This window comes from Lygodium microphyllum, chromosome 13 (assembly GCF_053477565.2).
Source record: "Lygodium microphyllum isolate KBCC chromosome 13, Lygodium_microphyllum_v1.1.10, whole genome shotgun sequence".
In the NCBI taxonomy this organism is placed as follows: domain Eukaryota; kingdom Viridiplantae; phylum Streptophyta; class Polypodiopsida; order Schizaeales; family Lygodiaceae; genus Lygodium; species Lygodium microphyllum.
This window is the reverse complement of record NC_141147.1, coordinates 74,160,079-74,181,663: the sequence shown is the minus strand read 5'-3', so window position 1 is coordinate 74,181,663 and position 21,585 is coordinate 74,160,079. Positions and strand designations below refer to the sequence as shown.

Genomic DNA, 21,585 nt, shown 5'->3' with positions numbered 1-21,585 from the left:
AGGCATCAATTCTTTCTGTGTGCGAGTCTAACCCTGATATGCATGAGTTCTGATCACAGGCGCCCAATCGGGCCATATAGGTGGAAGTGTGAACTATCTTTTCTCTAACCCACCGCGTGGGTCCACCATAACCTGTGACCACTCATCAGTGGCCAGCTCCAATGCACTTTTTCTTTATATCTAATTAGTGCAAACAAAACAAATTTAGTAAATCATTATATAGACAAATTAATGAAAAAGGATACAAATTCTGTTTCTATAGAGTTGTGACATGAACAATGAAGAAAGTCCCCTGCGGAGCGCCACCCACTCTACCTACCACCTGAAGGGGGATGCTTGCTGGTGAAAACCTAGCTGTCCATACCTCCTTGGGCTCTATTGGCTCACGTATCAGGGAAGCAAGCCACTCTGGAGGTATTGTTGTGTCTATCTCCCTTCTCATCAACTCCACTCCTCTTTGGCAGCCTAATACTCGCAGCAACACCTCCTCGTCCGCTATCCTGAACACCTCCCGCCAAGTTCTGATGGTACGAGCCGCGCCGGCCTCTCACCTAGCCCACTAGATGTGGGGGCGTTCACCTATCTGTGCCCCTTCCTGATCTTTGACCTGGGGGTTCCAGATCATTGGCTAACGGCCCATTTCCTCCTAGCAGCCTGGTGGGCTCTAGATAAGGGCCTTTCGGAGGCCCTACCACATGCGGAGTAAGCTTCGAAGGAAAGGTGATCTGGGAGGGGTGATCTAGGCAGACGTGAAGATCCATCTCACGGACGGTCTCCACTCCCCGCCAAGCCTCGGTCTATAGTCCTGAAGGACCTCCTGCAATAGAACCTTCCAGTTCTGCCCGCTTGGTGTCAAACCGCAGACAACTAGCTTAACCAAGACAGACATACTCTGATACTCTAGGTCTATGATCCCAAGCCCTCCCTCTAACCTATCTCGTATGATGGTCGCCCACGCCACCTTGACCTTGGAATCCCTAGAACCATCAAACCCTGACCAAAGGAAATTCCCCTCTAGGCGGCGAAGCTGTACTACGTACGATGAGGAAAAGCACCAATAGGAGGTGATGTACCAGGCCATCGCTAGAAGAACCTAGTTAACCACGATTGCTCGTCCAGCTAGTGAGAGGCGAATCGTGCTCCAGTACGTCAATTTCCTCCGAATAGAATCCAAGACGGGAAGAAATTGCTGAGCAAGAGTGATCTCGAGTCCCACCTGGAACCCTAGGTACCGGACCGTCTACCCTCTGCTCACCCATCTAAATCCCAGATGGACGCTCCACTTCGTGGTGGAGTCTGGGTCTATGAGGAAACCAACCGACTTTCGCCAGTTGATTATTGCTCCCGCTGCAATGTAGAACACGTCAAGAGCCAGCCTCACTCTCTCTAGCATCAACTCATCGTCCTCTATGTAGAGGGCTATATCATCTGCGTACTCTGAGTCTAGCAACTCATTCTCCTCTCTCTCTCGAAGTCGGAGGCCTTGTAATCTACTCACATGTGACCTAAGGAAGTGAGACATCGCCTCTGCGAAGAGTAGAAACAGGTATGGGGCCAGGGGGCAGCCCTGTCGAACCGATCTCTCTAGCCGAAACTTCTTCCCTCGCCTTCCACCTATGAGAACCCTGCTGGTGGCCGATCTGTACAGGGCAGAAACCCCACGAATCCAAGCCTGGGGGAATCCCAACCTCACCATGGTACCCTATAGGAAATCCCAATCCACCTTGTCATAAGCTTTCTCGAAATCCAAGAGTAGTATGGCCAATCTCTGCCCACTGTGCTGAGCCCACTCTGTCGCCTCAAAGAAGGTAAATACATTGTCAAGGATGCTCCTATCCTAGACAAAGCCTGTCTGTGTGTCATGGATGATATCTGGAAGCACGGGGCGTAGTCGCCTACCAATCATCTTTGCCAGTGCCTTATAGGCCACTGGCAATATGGTGATCGATCTCCACTGGGAGAGCTCCAACCGGTCTTTCCCTTTGGGGAGAATACTGATGAGGCTTTCTGAGAGACTCCCTGGCATCTGTCCTGAAGTAAAAATCTCTTGGAAGGCCCTCAATAGGGGGTCCTTCACCACTTCCCAGTAGGTAATGAAGAAGGCCTTAGAGAGGCCATCCTCCCCCAAGCATTTCTGCCCATCCTGTGTACGGAAACCCTCCTCGAGTTCCTTCTCTATGAAGGGGGCTAGTAGGGAGCGTCCCATCTCCTCTGTGACAAGCGATGGGATGTGATCTGATACCTGCTCTCTGCATCTCTGTTCTCCAGCTGAAGCTGTCTCCTGCTGGAAAAGGCGCGTGTAATAACCCGTAGCAATCTCCATCACCTCGTCTAGGCTAGAACGGGTCCTCCCATACTGATCCCGAAGGCTGCATATCTGCTCTCCTGCGGTGCGGGGCTGGTGCACCTAGAAGAACTCCCTGCACATTGTGTCCCCCTTCCGCGCCCAAAAGGCTGCTGAGGTTCGGAATGAAAACTCCGAACGACTGTCTTCTAGGCCAGCAATGGTTTCTCGCGCATGCACCTCCTGCACGTGGAGGGCGGGATCCCCTGGTGCCTCCTACAATAATCTCTGTGTGGCTGCAAGGTTCTGCCAGAGTATGCTCTCCTCCTCCCAGCACTGCTGCCTGGTCTGTATGGCTGCTTCTTGGCAGATTCTGCTTAACTCAGCTAGGACCTCTGCAACCTCCTCTGCTATCCGGTCCCTCCTCTCCCGCTCTCTGGTCCAAATCTGCTCTATCTGTCTCGTCAACTCCTCCCTCCTATAGATCTAGTCAGGGATCCGACAGGATCGTGTGTCTAGGGCGAATACTGGGGGGTCAAGCATCAAGAGAACCGGGCAATGATCGGACAACGTGGTGTTTGCCAATTGCTCAATCTGGCCTCCACGAGAGCCTCCCCATTCTCCCACATAAAACCTATCTAGCCGCCTGTATCCCTAAGAGAAGTCCAACGACCCCTCCCTCTTGTGGAAGGCAGGGTCTCTCCAAGCATCACATGCTCTGACTGCAAGCAAAAAGACCTCGCATGCCTCTTGCTCTTCCCCAACCATGCCCAAGTAGTTTCTGCCTCTACCCTGTCGATCCTCCAAAGCCTCGAGGTTGTTGAAATCTCCTCCAACGATCCAAGAGTCCACCTCTGGGAGTCCATTTGCAATCTCCACCCAAAACCTGCTGTGTGCCCTAACCTTGGTAGGGGCATAGACATTGAGGACTCCAATGCACAAGTCCCCAATATCCAGTTTGATCCATAGAACCCTTCCTGCCACTATCGTCCCGTGGTCTTGTAAATAGGCGGTGAGACTCGGGCCAATAGAGCTGCATACGCCTCCACAAAGAGGTGGTCGTGGTGCAACTGGAATTGGAAAGAGCCTTTGATTTCCCGGAATGGTCTTTTCTTATAGATCTCATGCAAGCCATGGGCTTTAGGCCACATATGTCCAAGTTGATCTATATTATTAGTGTGGGGGCTGCATCTTGTGTTGTGCTCAATGGTGGAGTTACCAAGCCCTTTTCCCTTGCATGCTTCGTTCCCCTAGGCTGCCATCTGAGCCCTCTTGTTTTTCCACTTGCTACTCACCCCATTGTTTCCATGTTGCCACATCTTGCTAATATAGGACAGCTCCCCGGTTTCCCTCTTCCTTCCTTCCACTGTTTTGTTGGTCAGGCAATGGTTAATGACACCTTCATGGTTTTCAAAGTGGATTCTTCTAATCTTTGCAAAGCTTTGGATGTTTGGAACTTGTTTGGACATGCATTGGGGCTCCACATTAATGCTGCCAAATCATCCCTTATAGCTTCCACAGGCTCTAGTTTGTCAAATTTGACATGGCAGGGTGTGGTGTTTCAGTAGGGAGACATTGTGAGGCATCTTAGCTACCCCTTGGGAGTGCATGTGCAACCCAAACACTTGCTGAAATGGATCTCGCAAAAACTAAAAGCCAAATTTATGTATTGGAAATCTCAAGCTTGGCCCTTTCATATATGCCTCAAAGTCACATACACATTATGCCCCCATGCTCACCTACTTTTTGCCATTGCTACCTTGGTCTAATGCTGCTTTGAAGGATCTTGCATGCCACTTCCATTTTATGCTGTAGAAGAAAGGCTCTATGCATGCTCGTATCGCTCGGATATCCTTAAATCATGTTTGTACACCAAAATCCATGGGGAGTGGGGGTGTTTTGGATGTGGATGCCCATATGATAGCCCTTCATTGGTCGCTTTTGCAGACCATGTGTGTTGGTCAACAACTTTGGACAAGTATTGCTTGTTCTTTCCTTGAAGATCATGGTCTCTCTCAAGGTAATACAAAGATTCCCGGTTCATGGTGGAATGTCATTAATGTTGAGAGTCAATTCTGTACATCTACTTCAATTCTTCTCGACTGCTTGATATGTTCCTCGAAATCGGTGCTTTGCAAGGTCCAATGGCAACCAACTGGGAACAGATTGGCTACCAATTCTTTCCAAATGGAAATCTTGGCGATATTTTGCCTGCTCTCGTGGGAGGACAAACCACAAGACAAACCCAAGTTCAATCGTATGGCCTATGCTCTTGGTGGGTGGTACCATGCTCTTGCCTAGACGCATCCCCGTGTCTTCCCGCAATATAAGAAGGTTCTTCCAAGTCCCTTTGGCTACCATCACCTTTGGGACAAGGTTACTAGACTTTTGTAGGACCGGCAAACTTTTCCCTGTCCTAGATTCTACTTGTCCTTGGTAGGATTAGAACCTTGCAAGCCACTTGAGTCTCCAATCTTCTTCCGTTAATCAGATTTATGCTGCCTCAGGCATCCAAAGTTATGTTGCAAAGCTAAAAGAACTTCTTTAATGGCACCTTGATCTTTTTTAGCATGATGACACTTTGTTTGCAGACAGTTTAGTGCCTTAGTGTCAGGCATTCTCTTCAGTGATCATGCCTTGAGTTTTGTGCGCAATTCTATTCTTCTCTTGTATAAAAGCTCAGTTTCTGTAGGATGGCTCTAATCTTGTAATCTTGTACTCTTTTTTGTAATTAATACAATTACTTATTAGGGGGAAAAAAAAGAGTATGAAGAGCTTGTTAAGGAAGAAAAGAGAGTATGAAGAGCTAATTAAGGAAAAAAAGACGACACAAAGAGCTAAGAGAAAGTTGAAGGTGGAGGAATATGTTGGGTATGGAAAATGGAGATAAACATGTTTGTCTCTCATTCTCTCAAAGATTGAAGAGATAGAGATACCTTCAATCTTTGGAGATACCCCTCTAAAGGTTACAATGGCTCTGATGATAAGGGATGCTCCAATGAAGGTGATGAAAATGAAAGGCCTTCTAAGTCCCAAATCAGCGTATGAGACAAACCATGTACAATATGATCCTCAATAGCCTTCAAAGTCTAGTGTGCTAAAGGATAATCAATGATATACCACACAAAGAAGGCACAATACCCATGTAGGGATACAACAAGAGGATGAAGGGGCAGATTTATAAAGCAATTCATGTCTAGTTGTCGGCATATATCCCTACACCCGCAGTCAACATGCTACTCTAATCTCCTTAGGTCTCTAGACTATCACCCCTCTCTGTGTAGGTGCTCTATGTGTGGTCACCGTCTAGAAAAAATCAGTGAGCTATGACTGTTAGCCCTCTCTCTACAAAGTGTCTACCTATAGTAATGATGTGTGGCACCTCTTAATCTCAACTAGGAACTTGTCCAAGTGGCACTAGTATGGGAACTCCATGACTAGTCTGAGGGAGGTGCCCCCCCCAAACGCAATGTGGGGCGACACAACGTGCATCGTCACGATGACGTGGGTCGTCATGACACGATTTCAAGGCACCAGATCTTCTCTCCTACTTCCATGAGCACTCCTTCACTTTGAGCAAGAGTTGCTTTGATACCAAGTATAATGCACCTACACTCAATCACTCACTTGACATGGCACAGAAAAGTAACACGATATGTGAGAGCAAGGTATACTCTTGTATTATTCAATGAGAGAAACGGTATAACATAGGCACATCCCAAGACTACACCCTCCTGATGTTGCACATGTGAGTGTTTACCACTAGTTCAGGGAATCACACATAGAGTGGAAACCAAGCAGGGCTCAAAGTCACTACTACTCCCTATATAGGTGTTTTTGGCTACAAAGCCCTTACATCCAAAACAAAAAAAGTATGGGTTACCTAGCTCCGACTGCACTATACACTCTGCATGTGCACATGCAATGCCCCTCCCTCTCCACCTTCTCCTAGCATAGCCTACAAATCCACTCACCTCTCGAGATGTGGGCTGCTCTTCCAGTCTTGATCTTGAGCTAATGACATGAGACCCTCAGCTCACCAATGGCTACCTGCATCTCATATAGCACGTATACCTCTATGTATCCAAGTCTCACAATGGAACCATCTGAAGCAGTCCATGTAGTATGATTCATGCATCTTTGAGAGAAGGGGTTATCGAGGTGAGATTCATGCATGCTATATGTGCAACTGGTAATGGTCCTATCGCACGACCCAATCCCTCTTAAAGTGAGAAAGGTGTATGAAGGGGGAGTCAAGGTCATATCGAAAGGGGAGGAGGTGGTCCATGTTGATCCTTTATCTTGTCAGCGACTGCTCGACATTTGTATACCATGAAGTCTCATGTCTTACCTAGGCTAGTTGCCTAGAGGCCTTGAAGGCTCTCCTAATTAGTCTGTCCAAGTACATGTTGAGTACTCCATATATGAAGTAAATGGTCTAAAAAATGGCCTCCAACATCATGGTGGATACAAGAAACTCTACCATAATGATCTCATGTGATATTGATGGTTTGTTGTGGATCATCCGTGAGAGCATGATAATTTGTGGTCTCTCAATCTATCACCATAGATATGTAGCCAAGCCACGGATCTAAATAGGTGCACCATACATCATGTTGTTGTGCATAGTCTCTCAAATAGCCACCTCCGTATGCGAGGCTCCTAGAAGTGTGCCTAGTGGAATTGTTACTCCAACATGGCCAATGTTGCATATCCTCGTGTAAGTTGATCTCTAGCTACATGTGGCCTGGTAAATCTCCCAGGAAATGCAATGAATTTGACCCCAACAATTGAAATTCAAGGAACTATCATGTTTTACAAGCAATAAAGATGTCATAATCTAAGAGGAAAAATATAAGTAGGAAACAACAAATATTTACAACTAAGGATATGTCACAACGTGAAATTGACATGAGGATCAATATCATCCCACAATATCTCTCATGGGTCTATCCAACATGGATAAGCTAAAGCGTCCAAGTAGGGCTGCTCTTTGGTGATTCAATGATGTCTATAACCTAGGATAGAGACTCAAGTAAGGACATGGACCGATAAGCCATGGGGGGCATGCTCTACATCTCTTAGCGGCTTAAAGATGACTTTGCATGGTGGAACCACAAGTCACTCTAGAGTTTACTATGAAGTGTCAAATGTAGTTATATCTCTGAAAAAGTCGGTAAGGGTGTGCTACCATGTATCCCAAAGGTGCCTCCCTCAAGACTATAAGAGATGGTCTCTATGTCCATACAACTCTAAGAGGAAATGTCCAATGCAGCAATGATTTGGAAGGTCCATCACCCTAGATAGTGGCCCAAATCCCTCTTAAAACAAGTACTGGAAGAGACCTCTAATCCCATAGTACACTCATCACCTACATATGTAACACTCCTCAGTCTCTAGCTCAAGTTACAACACTCAGCTCTTATCTTTCATCATCTAAGTCTTGTTTAATCCATAAATGAGCCTAGATTAATAAGAAATGAACCAGAATCTCTTTTAGTTTACAAGAAAACACTTAAGGGCCGTAACATGCAATGGCATTTAACTAAAACTAGAAGCACTTTATCCCCACTTCTCACCTTTTACATAGAGTTAGCCAATGCTTATTCTTCAAATATCACTATTGCTGTTTTTTCAAGAAAAAGAAGTTTACAACCCTTGCGCCAAAAGGAAAAAGAAAAAGAACACACTTTAAGGTTATAATGGATACAGCAATCGTACTTATCTAAAGCGAACACTTCTCTCCACCACTCACCTTTTATCTTCCATCTCCTAAGTTTTGTTCAATCCATTAACACACCCAAATTAATAAGAAATGCACCTGCCTTCAGACCTAGGCCAGCCATTATCACACCTTATAGAAAATAAGTTTTCATATTTTCATTAAAAAGGCCAGAGCTAAATGATTATTAGAAATAGACCTCTACATGCTCGTAGTTTTAGTTAGCCTGGGCATAGAGAGAGAGAGAGAGAGAGAGAGAGAGAGAGAGAGAGAGTGTGTGTGTGTGTTAGCACAGTCCTCAGGTTGAGTGGCAATCTGTTTATTAAAAGTTTTATGCTTAATTTTGTCGTGTCAGCATGTGGAGAGAGAGAGAGAGAGAGAGAGAGAGAGAGAGAGAGAGAGAGGATATATGGACAGCCCTCTGGCTCATTTGGCATACTTGTAATGCCTTTACTCGGCATCGGGTATTTGTGGTCATGTGGCCCATGTATGCAGATATATCTTATTGCAGATTTCTTCCATTCGGGTATTCGTGGTCATTTGACATACTTGTAATGCCTTTACTCAGCATTGGGTATTAGTGGTCATGTGGCCCGTGTATGCAGATATATCTTATCGAGGATTTTCATGGCTGGCCAGTAGGCCTGATGTGAGATAATGTGAGACTTGTATCCTTTCTGTTTGGATGGCCTGAAGGCTGGATGTAACATAAATATACATTTATTCCCAAATAGATAACTTTCTCTTGGGCTTTCTCAACATCTTCTGTTGGTCAAGTACAGTGTCTCATGTAGAATTTCACTTGGTCAATAGGGGATGGGAACCTAGTAACAGCCAAACTTGCATGAGTGTTATCATGTAGCCAAGATTTCCAAGTGTCTACCACAACAACATGGGAATTCGTAGGGCCTTCGAGGAAACATTTTAACAAAAAGCACCCTCTTTCAAACATCTCCACAGCTTATTAAACAGAAGGGGAGACAAACCCTTCTTTCCAATACTTTAGTCAAATACATGGATGGCCATACCTTAGAGCAAAGACCTTATCAACTTAGGGCAGATTTTGTTCAAAGATCTAGGACGCCATGGGGAGTAGTAGTTGCCCCAAAACCCTCAAAAAGACTTAAGAGGACTCAAAGAGGGGTGCACCATGACTTAGCCCATCATAAAGGCTGTCCCTCCTCATTGGTTCACTTAGCATCAGATTGACAGCTAGTGTGAGTGTTTGCTCATCAAAGGATATGTGTTACTAGGAGTTATGGTATCGACAAATCAATAGGAGGTGGACTTCTAGGAGCTAGAAAGGTATTCTAGAGAGAGAACTTAAGATGTGACTTGTTGTGTGACATGAGTTGGTAAATACACTCGAAATCCTCGGGAACACCACAAGAGTGTGACACAAGATAGTGGGTGTGGAAAGACTTAACGTAGTGGGTATAGAGAAACCCTACTCGAGAGGAACCACAAGATGTTCTTAAGATGTTTCCTTTTCTCGTTGCATGACTAAATTAGGAAGAATATTCACATGAGCAGGCTCATGATCTCTCAAGTAGCACCAGTCAATTACTCAAAGGAAAATGGGGAAAACTCTAGGGTGATTGCCAGAGCATACAAAAGAGACGAGAGCATTCCTTGCCACTTGAGAGTCTAGAACACGAGCAACATTTTTAATTCATTTTCTCACATGTCTTGATGGTGTGCTCCTCCAAATTGGATTATCAATGAGCCCATTGTACAAGACTTTCACCCTTGAGAGTGGTCACTCTCGAGATTGGGTTATTCACCCAATTCTTTTCTAGGTTTTCATATGGGTTTGAAGTGTAATCTTACCTTGGTTTTCAGTCATGATGGGTTTCTAATAGAAATTATTCTTTGAGCAGTTGGCACTACTGATTGTTGTCCACATAGATATGGCACAATCTAACCCTAATCCCTTATACTACCACTAAGATCCTACATTTTTGAAATTGTTCTCTATATACAAGCCATCTTCTCTTAAAGCTACAAGATCATCACTTACATTATGAAGAGCAAGGCCTAACCGTTACAAAATGCAAATTCACCTAAATCCCACTTTTAAAAAAGAAAGTTTCAGTTTTAACTTTTATAACAAAGCATCCTCCATATACAATCAACAGAATAGCCTAATATTTTGCACTAAAAGTAAAAGCGGCATTTCAAACTAAAACTCAAATTGCAGTCACAACAGCAAAGACAATTGCAAGAAGTAGAGAAACTTTTCAAGAAAGCAATCACTAACCTATTTTTTCACGCCGTAATCTTGTTAAGTGTGCACAACTGCAACATATAAACATGAATCAATGGAGGTTCCTTGCTCCCTCCCTCCATCTTTCTTTGGATGTGCACACATATATACACGTGCACTTCTGTGTGAACAAAAATGACATGTGCCAACAAGCTACAGTTTTCACCCACTACCTCTTACCTTTGCACAGCCTTTCACTTTGACATGATTGAACTTCTATCACATATGGCTCATATAAGTCTACTCTCTATATCATGTAGTTTCCCTCCTCAGCTCAAAGCTCCCTATATGTGTAAGTCATACATACATGCACGCATCCTTTGTCATTTTTCAAGTATGAACCAAATAAGGCTATTGTCTACAACATGGAGTTTCCATTCCTCCCCTGCCCCCTTACATACGTAAATCATATATGCATGCATGCACGAACAGATGCATGAAAACCTAGATGTTATATCTAAATCATATATACAAGCATGCACAGACATATGCATGAAAACCTAGATGTTTACACATACATATATACACACTTATTTTGGTAAGACAACTGGAATTACTAATATTATTGTACAATTAGAACCATGCCCAATGCAAACATAGCTTATGTTAAACTAGGAAAAGAGTGAGTCCCTCATCAATATCATGGAGTCTAAGCACACTCACTGCGACAGTGAAGGGGAACAGTGTCAATGATGTGACAAGGATGGCCAGAAGAAGGGGCAGAGGAATGAGGGATGGGGAAATTTTTAAAAATACATAATATATTTTAAAAATACCAAATTTTTAGCCTTAAACTTTAAAATTTTGAGTGTGCGTCGTGAAAAAGAAAACAATGCATACAACTATTAGATTGAGTAACAAAATCCTAAACGAGCATGGTTTCACTAACAAGATACAAACTACAGCCACAGGGCAAACTGAGCAATGAATTGCAAAGTCCAATAAGTTGAAGAAATAACTACATGTGTCATGACTCATGTAACAAGTCATCATTCATGATCAATGATTAGAAAACATGGAACATACAAGGCAAGCAAAACCAAGTAGTCGCTTAATAGCTAAGTTCCTAGTGCTGAAGACTAAGGCAAACAATCTAAACAAAGTCACAAGAAACACAGGCAAATCATAAATGCCAAGGGTCAAATATGCACCAAAATTCTCCCAATATGATACTGCTCCAATCCTAATCACGTGCCCCACTGTAGTGGAGGCTATTCACATTCCAGGATGCTAGGTGTAAGCTCATGGGGAAACCTCTGACTGCCCGAACACACATTTGTTCAATGTGGAGGCTGCAGATAAGGAGGAGAAACTGTGAGGCATGCAAGTACGCTTTGCCGCCAGTCTGGACGGCGAACTCCAATCCCCATAGGTGGCCCTCGGCCGGACCATAGGGGTGATAGATGCTACTGGTGGTACTATCAATGCATCTATCAGCCATGCTGAGAGTCGTGACTTGGTGCACTGGTAGAAACGGGCCGCATGTGTCAAGGACCACTCGATCACGTCCCTCGGAGCTTTCCACTGTGGAGGAGCTCGAAAGATAATGCTCAAGTGTGGGACCTGGACACCAGCCCACCAATTAATGTCCATCATGCACCCAGGCCACTGCTGTGCAAACAGTGCTAATCCTTCGTCTCCCATCCACAGGGAGATGTGATCCGCTACTTGACTCTTGAACTCCTCTATCTGTGTAGTCATCCACTCCCCTGAGTGGGAGGAATGAAGAAAAAAGGCATAGTTTGGTCCATCCGGTGGTGCTAGTAGATGGGCCTTGCCCCTCCTTGACTTACGAACCACGAAGATCCCCACCTCTAGAGGTGGTGAGAACTCTCCACGCTCCGCAACTCTCAAGTAGGACAATGGGCCACTGCAGAAGAATTCCTATGCCAATAGCTATACCTGTCTCTAGAAGGTGTGATGGGCAGCAAGGGCAGATGAGCTGGTGGCTGTATGGGAGGGGGAGGACTGCTAGTGCGAGGAGGAAGTAGGTGTGTGTGGCTCATCACCTCTTGTGGGAGGAAGGGGGGTGAGGCTGGGAGGGACGACCTGCGGATTGGGTTGGGGGGGATGAGAATCGAGGGATGGTAGGATGGACAGAGATGCATGGCAGGTGTTTTTGGGGGGGGGGATGATTTTGGAAACTCAGGAAAAGTAGTCTGTGGCGCGGATGGTGGATGTGGGGGGCTGCAATCCTACTGGGTGGGATGGGCAGGGAGGGCTGCGGAGTGCTCTGCCGAGGGGGCGTGGTCCCCCCCTGCTCCCTACTGACGAGGCTGGGTCTGAGGAGCTGGCTGCACCCCCCATGCCGTCGCTCTCTCTGTCGTCTCTGGACCCGTGTGAAGCCGTTAGTGTCCACCTGCACGCCCGACCGCGGAGCCTCCTTGGCTCCAAAAGACGTACAAACTGCTACCTAATGCCCAAAATCGTGGTAGCGCAAGCACTGCCCTGGTTGCCCAGTCACAATGATATGCTGCCTGAAGGAGTGCCCTCCTGCCTCAATCTCTAGGAACTTCAAGTTATTCTTGACCTCTTTAATAGCCACCTGTACCTTGGGGACTCCTGCACAGTCACTGCATCCGCGATAGACGTGGGAAGGACAGTGCCAAACAGTCAACCAAAGTCTTCCACTAGCTGGCGATACTCTATGGCCAGGCTGGGAAAAAGAAGGGTGACCGGGTGCCGGAGAAACCTGTTGTCGAGTGCAAACGCCTCCACAATAAAGCCATTGTACCAAGGGACCATGTATATGACCCCCTTCGTGGACGCATGTAGTGAACTCGTGAGTAACTCGCGAGCTGCATCCGCCGAATTGAGCCAGACCATGAAGATCCCTTAGCCCATTAGGACCGCCTCCACGATCTCCGTTGTGCCAGTGCGCGGCGTGGAGTGAAGCCAATCCCAAAGCTGGGCCCTGGCTGGGGAATGTCCTACTACCTGACCATAAACCGTTGTTTCCTTTAGCTCCAGCTCCTTAGCTCGGACGGCTAAGAGCTACTCCTCAGAGAGAACGACGCACAAGGTGTTTGACTAGGGGGTACTCGCTGAGTGTGCCGGCATCTGACCAGAGGTTTCCATTGCGCCTCCCTTCTGCAAGGACTACCAATCACGTCACAATGCTACCTGAGGGGGGGAAGTTGCTGCAGATCGAGGGAGCAACTTGGAGAGTAGGGGATCAATGGCGAGGGGGGGAAACCGCTTCAATTTAAACACACCACGGACAGGGATTCGAGGTTGCAGATGGAGGCAACGCACCCCGGGGGGTAGCGGGCTATCAGGGCGGGGGGAACAGTATCTCCGGGCAGGTAGGCAGGGAAAGCAAGAGTTTCGCTAGAAATAAATTATTGACTATGAAGAGAATTTTGCTCCTACTGTGCGGTTGGCATCATTTTGTCTATTGCTTCTGCTTGCTGCTCACTACGGTTGGCTGATCTATCAGATGGACGTTAGAAGTGTCTTTCTAAACAGTTATTTTAAGAAGTGTTATCAAGCAACCATCCAGATTTTCTTCTGCTAACCTAAAAGATAAAATCTTTCACTTGTCGAAAGCTATTTATGGGCTAAAGCAAGCACTGGGGTCTCAGTTCCGAAAGATGGATGAGTTCCTTAAAACTCACGAATACCATTCTACACCTTATGACCTGAACTTATATGTACATATCACTTTAGAGGGGTTCAGCTATATCCTTCTATGTGTAGATGATTTACTTATCACTCGCTGAAATTATGCTGCCATAGTAGAAATTAAGGCTCAACTTTGTTCTACTTTTGAGATGACAGACCTTGGTTTGTTATCTTACTTTTTAGGGATGGAGATAGTTCGATCTAGAGAAAGTATTTTTGTGTCACAACAAAAGTGCACTTTTCAGTTCATGGAACAATGTTGCATGGATCAAACACAGCCTTTGGCCACACCTCTTGATCCCACTATCCAACTTTCTATGGATGCCCTAGGTCAAACGAGCACACCTATCTATGGTAGGAAAACTCCTTTGGTTGATTCATACTAGACTAAATTTAGCTTAATCAGTTAGTTTGCTTAGTCAGTATTTCACTGCACCTAAGATGTCACATTGGATTGCATGTCTTCATGTTTTCAGATATTTGTAGTGTTTATAACCTGACTTATGATTCTAATCTATGTTTCCAAGGATACACCAACTTTGACTAAGTAAAAGATCCTAACAGTCCGCATTCCAATGGTGGCTACCTCTTCACCTTGGGCACGGCACCCACCTCGTGGATCAATCGTAAGCAGGAGACTGTGATAGCTTCCATGGTCGAGGCTGAGTATAGGGCTATTTTCTATGGTACCACGGAGGCTATCTACTTCAGGAGCTTATCGGCGGCACTTCAGTTTCCATGTGACTCTCTTAGTTCTCTACTACGACAATCAGAGTGCCATTGCCCCTGAACATAATCTGATCATTACACCACGAACACAGCATGTGAAAGTCCACTTCCACTTCATCAGAGAGCACGTTGACTTGGGCACCATCCACCTAAAGTTTCTGCCTTCATCATATAAATTTGTAGGCGTACTGACCAAGGCTCGGTAGATGCTTCAATATTTGTTACCCAACATCGACTTGAGTATACCCTTTCCTACTTCTTTAGATTGATGGAAAAGGGTGATTTCCTTCAGCTTTCCCTGCTAGTTTGAGAGGGAGCAATTTTTTTCTCTGGGTGGTGACAGGATGTTTTTATTCAGACATTATATATACTATACTTTGTATCTTCGTCATCATCAAGATGACATGATTGTAAAAGGGTGCTTGGGCAAGTGAACAATTCCCCTCCAACGGCAATATCCAAATGGCACTATTGCATAGCATTTTGCATGAGCACGATCATACCTATATTACCTCTTGCATAGCTCCAATGCATTGGTATTCTATTCTATAAACATGCATCTCTGCGCATTTATCCCTTTTTGGTCTCTTGGAGTAGTCAACTCTCAATCCGCCATATTCATGGCATTGCACATGATAGTCTCCAAGGCAATCTCCCTTGCTTGCTTAGGTTTGCTAGCTTACTTTCCATTCACTTTTTTGCCTCTTCACATGCTCAGCATATTTGCTTCACACCCTTAGTCTAATCCTTCCTCATCGACACCCAACACTGACAGGGATACGTTGCTTATTTTGTGATAGTCTTTCGGCCTAACCACTAGTCTCCCGTTCAAACCACAACCCACGAATTTTGAAACAAACGCTCCTTAGACAACAAATCGAAATAATAATAAATTTCATTGTGATTTCATCCGCCTTTGCAAGACTTGGTAGGCCACTCGATAATCGACGTGCACCCTTTATCCAATGCCATGTCCTCTCTAGGGTGATCACTTGCATTCCCTTGGTAAGATAGCCATCGCCTCTATAGTCTTGGTCAGCCACTAGACAACCACTATGCACCCTTTGTCCAATGCCCTACTTTTGGCTGGAATGCCTTATGGTAAAAACAACAATCACAAAATCACACAACCTTTGGATTGGTCTTTCTTTCTAGCTTAGTTTTTGGGCTTGAGCAAAGGTGTTGAGCTAAAATGAGCATTACATGTTGAATTAGTCTCTTGAATAGCCCCAAAAATGCATAATTAATGAAACCCCTCAAATGGTGCACGGTTCCAGAGGGTTTAAAACGGTGCACGGTACAAGGTCCTGAAACTTTCTATGAATAAGTAGGCTCTCTCCATTCAGACCAATCTTGGTTTTGCAAGTTTCAAGCCCTCTAGCTTCACTGCCCACACCCGACTCACAATAAACATCTCAGCCCAAGCTACGTGACACTATCTCTACCTATCAAGTGTCTATTTCCCGTCTTCATCGTGCAGTCCACTCACCCTATTGTTGTTTGCTAGTGCCACCAGCCCTCCAAAGGCTTCCTTCACAGCTAGCAACCACTTTCTGACTGCATTTGCTGCACCTAAGTTATCTCGTGCTAGTGGTGACTACTTCTACAAGTTGTGTTTGCATCAGGAAGGCTGTGTTTTGCTGTCATTAGATACACTTTTCCCTCCGTTTGACTCATCCTCGTGACTTTCCACCTTTCACCCATCTCTCAAAGCAAGCATTTACTTGTTTTCTCACTCTCTTGCTTGCTAACACTAATCCCTGCCATCACTATTTGCTGGTTTCCTCACTCTCCTATCTATCCCGACACTGATCTAACATCATTGTTTGCTACATTTGTTGCTATCCAATACCAAGAAGCTAACTCACTTCATTTCAAGATCCGTTAGGAGTATGATACACTCTCCAACTCATTACCTCTACCTATGCCCTCGAGACACCAAAGTTCAGGCCATAGTTTTCATTCCCTACATGGATTGTTTGTTGCAAGAGCATTGTATATTTAATATTCATTCATTTATCCAAATCTTCACTATGTTCATTGTCTCTAAGTTACCCTAACCCCAAATGTGCTCTATTGAGTTTGTACTTTGTTGTACACTTAAATTTATATTTTTGCATTAGGGTATTTTTTCATTCAATCGTCCTAACATGTCACGAGAATGAAAAATAGACTTAATAATTAATTAAACTTTACTAAGGTTTTTAAAAATGAACTGCAATACTAGTACTCCTAACTCTTGGAATGGTAACCATTGGAATGGAAATCGAGGATTTGACACTAGGCATGGAGTGGACAAATTTACAGGTTATGTGATATAAGGGTAAGGCAAAAGAAACAAAGTGCAAATTTACATGGCACCTTTAATTAAATTGAAAGTTTGCACCCCAAAATTAAGTTACATTGAAAATCTCATCCAATAAGCAACTCACTTCAGTTATAAAACAAACCATAAGCTTAGGTTTGGACCAATGAGCAACTCACTTACGATTAATATAAGTAATAATTAGCCCTTATAATCAAATTCAAAATCTAATTAAAGAACAGCTAGTTACTCATTTAGAAAGTTGATCTTCGCAATTTAGAGTCTCACTCTCTTATTTGAGTAGCCTAAGTTTGGAGACAACCACCCTTTTTTCCTTTCCCATAAAGATTATAGGTTTCAGCCATAAAACATGAGTTGATAAAGTGTATGAAGTGAAGATAATAACCATTATTATTCTTCCGGAATGGACAATCATTGGGAGCTTTGTAACCCCATTTATAGCAAGGTATACTGTTGGTTTTTAATCTAACATTCATTAAGATAAGTTATTACAACACAATGGCTTGAGATCCTTTATTCTCCTTTGAGCTCTCAAGCCTTGTGCACTTTTTGGACAACTTTCTTATGAAAAAAGTAATATTCTCACAATTTCATCACGAAAAATCCCTCTGTTTGTGAGAGGAATAGTGTAAGAGCACGAGAGAAGTATGCGAGATGGTCATTAAGATAGATGCTCCACAAAATTAGATTCAAATATTGGTTGTTATTTTAAGGGCTTGACAAGCTAAAGTGTTCCTTTGCATTTTTTAACACTCTACAATTGGTTCTCGGCCAACATTAAAGATAAGAAGGTCATTGTGCACTCATGGATCAATTGTGCCATGAAAAATCGGTGAAATACAACCATCTCAAGCATGCATCAATAATCCCAAGAGATACTGAAAATGGTGCCAAGCTTTGCAGCCAACAAGTCTCGTATGTGTTGTCAAATCCCTATAGCACTAATTGTGTGTGGATTTTTCTTGTTGTATTTATTATTATGTTAAATTGAGTGTTTGCTAAAATATGGTTTACTACCTTGTCCATTTCCAAAGGCCTATTTTCATAGTCCTGTTGATAGAACCAACCTTCAAAAATGATCTAGAGGGTAGTACTATAAACTAAATTGCATACATGAAATATATCAACAAATAAACAAAGACTCATTAAACATAAGAGCTAGAATGGCCTTACACAGTAGACACACACATGATAGGCCCCAAAGGTGGGTGAGCCTTGAGGTACTTACTTAGAATTGTTCAAAGCTTGTATGAATCATAAGTACCTTACTGCCACAAACCAACATTCTCTTCATGTGGTAATTCATATAAGCCTCACTCTTGAATCAGCCTAAACTTGTCTCCAAGATAGTGCCTTCAGAGACCATCAGTAGTCCAATTGACTTTCAAAAGGAACATTTGGAGATACAAACCTAGTCTCGCACTATTGTGAAACAATGTGTAATGCATATAAATATTAGTTTTAAACTAATCTAAATTTCTATACAAAGCATCAACCATATTCATACATCAATTCCAATACTTTGCCTTAACCTTTGCACACATCATTGATTGTCAAACTAAGTAAATTCAAACCTACACTTTTGGCTTGCATTGTTGCCACAACAACTAGGATTCAATTCACGCTTTAAACCAAAGGGCAATTGCTCTAACTATTGCTATATGCATTTCATTACATCATGCCTTGCATTTCCTAATTTTCCCATGCATTTTCCGTGGCAGAAGAGCTATAATCTCACTCTTACATTCTCCAAGCTATATCCTTCGCAATTTCTCATGGCAAAATTGATCCACAAGGGCACAATAACCTTGTCACCTTCTATGTTCGCCGCCAATCAACTATACAGTATTCAAAAAATCCAAATCAACACTTCAACCTCCTAAACGCTAAAAATAACAAGCAATATTTCAACCCAACTTCAGCAGAGCATTTGCCTTGACAATTGTTCTTCATAGTTCGCATCCAATCCCACATTGTTCCTCGCACAAACAGAGGGATTCCTCGTGATGAAACAATAAATATACCACTCTTATACAACAAAGTTGTCTAACAAGTGCCCAAGGCTCGAAATCTCAAAAAAATAGAGAGAATCTCTATTATTCTTATGATATTCAAATAAAAAAGAGTAGCAATATCTATTGTAAATGGACTTATAGAGCTTCCCAATGGAAGCCCAATGCTAAAAGAAGAAAGATAGGCTGCTATACTCACTTCATATATGCCTTTAGCTCATGTTTCATTGCTAAAACCTACAATTTCTACAATTTCAAAAAAAGAATGATTGTCTCCAAACTTGGGCTGCTCAAAGAAGAGAAAATAAAACCTAAAATAGCCAAATCAGCTTTCTAAATGAGTCACTAGCTGCTCCTTAATCAAAATTCGAATTTAAGTTAATGCTTGGGTAATTAATCATAACTACATTGCTCACTAGATCAAACTTATCCACAAGGTTTGCTTCATAGCTTAAGTGAATTGCTTACTTAGCACAGCTTTCAACGTAGCTCAATTCTAGGTGTGAGCTTTTAATTTAATAAAAGTCTCACGTTACACATAACTCATTTTGCTTTGCCCTTGTGCCACATCGCTTGTACACTTATCCACTGTATGTCAAGTGTCAAATCCTTCACTACCAATGCAATGGCCAACATGCCAAGAGTTAGGAAAGCCAAAATTGAAGTGTCTTAATTAAAATTCCTAGTGACATTTAATTAATTCAGTCACATACCACAAAATCGGCCTTCAAAAAAAATTTTAAGCACAATGAACATTAAATTATTGGGTGAAGAAGCTTGGTAATGAGACGGATAGCTAAGATAGATGAAACTTCACAGAGAGAGAGAGAGAGAGAGATCTTGCAAGTACAAAATTTGAATGAATAGATTGAATAATAATAAGTGAGATATGCAATTGAACTTAGGTCATTATTTCATAGGCTTCAAGATGACCCCAAACCCTTATTCGAGATTTATTCATCCCCTAGACACACATTGGCAAGTTGTTGTTGGACAATTAGCACACAAGCACAGTTATGCATTTCCTATTTTATCACGTCAGATAGCTCAATGTAGTCTAGAAGTCATTTTTAGATTCACCAGGCAATTTTGCAAGATGTGCAGGTTGCCATGTGGCAACTATCATTTATGAGCAGCATTTTTTCAGGATTATTTTATTTAGCAATTGCATAGATGCAACAATTAGCCAATAAAACTTGGTCTACTTGATTATCTTATTTGCATTTATTCGCGCCTATTTATAGGCAGTCTTTCCCACTCATTCTTCACTTGTCATTTTTAGGTGGAAAGAGAGAGCGGCTCATGGCGCTACAATTTGACACCACGTCTACACATCTGCCTTTTTTATTTCAGTATTCTTCTACTACAAATTTATGTGTTCTATTGTCTCTTTTCTCTCTCCCTCCTCTCTCATATTCATTTTCTTTCAATCTGGTCATATGCTTCTACATTCACTATACTCTAACATTGTATCAAAGCAGCATTAAAGGGCTGATTGATAGTGGGCAACAAACCTGAACGGGAGATTCCAATGTGACAAATTTTTGGGTTTTCAAAGTTAGAAGGCTGAGGCAACCAGGTGCAACTCAGAAAAGGAGCAAACTTGTTGTCTTTTGCAGAATTTGCAGTTCGTGAAGGAGAAAAGGCTACGTTTTCAGCCTTTTGAAGTAGATCGAAGTTTTCATCACCTCCAGTGGTTGAAACAGGTTTGGAACAAGTCGAGGAAGCCCTAACACACACCATTGGCGGAGTCAAGAGGGGGCTGCCATTGTTTATGTGCAAGTTATTTCTGTGACAATGTCTCTTGAGATCAACGTGGAGTTTCAAGCTATTATGAACCGTAGGGTCACTGTGTTACCAAATTTTCCTTCCAATCAAAATCTTGATGGGAAGAATCACCACATCAGATGGGTAATGATGCTTGCCATCCTACAGTCGTATGCTTTGGCAAAGTTCCTAACCGAGGCTATAGACTATCCTACAACTCATGATGCCTCCAAGCTTTCTCTTGATAAGAAAGGTGAGTTACTCAAGATACAAGCACATTGGTATAAATTAAATGCCCACATCAGCTCTTTCCTCTTTCTCTCTTGCACTCCAACCATTATAGCTCGCATCGAGCATTTGACTATTGCTCACAAGATATGGTTGGAACTGAACCAATTGTACAATCGGATGACCGTTGTGAAACAAGTATCTCTATCGATACAAATGTGGACATTGAATACATCCAAGTATACTTGCATACAAGGGTATGTCAATAACCTTCAACAATTGCAGATGCAAGTCCAGAATGCAAGGAAGGTGATTAACTCAGAGGACATGGCGATAACTCTTATTTCACAATTACCGCCATGATTTAGTGCTTTCTTTTCTGCCTTGATTGCTTTAAGACGGACAAATACCCTTAAGTGGGAGGAGTTGGTTCAAATGGTCATGCACCAAGAGATACAACACAAAAGGTCAAAATGCTTCTATGTCGCAGGCATTGACAAGACAGTCTTCCCAACAGAAGGGGAAGAACACCAACAGGAAGAAGAAAGACAAGAAGACCAAGCAAGATAAAGCCAAGAAGTCTACTTGTCACATTTGTGGCAAGAAAAGTCATTGGAACAAGGATTT

General features: G+C 43.2%; 1 protein-coding gene across 5 annotated transcripts in view; it reads right to left on the bottom strand.

Moving 5' to 3' along the window:
* LOC148026773 (Pseudouridine synthase family protein) overlaps positions 1–21,585 on the bottom strand; it is a 140,971-nt gene that overhangs the window by 12,951 nt on the left and 106,435 nt on the right. For 3 of the 5 annotated variants that reach the window (XM_087691268.1, XM_087691265.1, XM_087691266.1), the window contains one exon: positions 10,267–10,304. The exons of the other annotated variants lie outside the window; for them this stretch is intronic. In XM_087691268.1, the coding sequence (XP_087547394.1) occupies positions 10,275–10,304 (30 nt within the window). In that variant the 3' untranslated portion in view covers positions 10,267–10,274. The remainder of the gene's footprint in view (positions 1–10,266; positions 10,305–21,585) is intronic. 5 annotated transcript variants of the gene reach the window in all.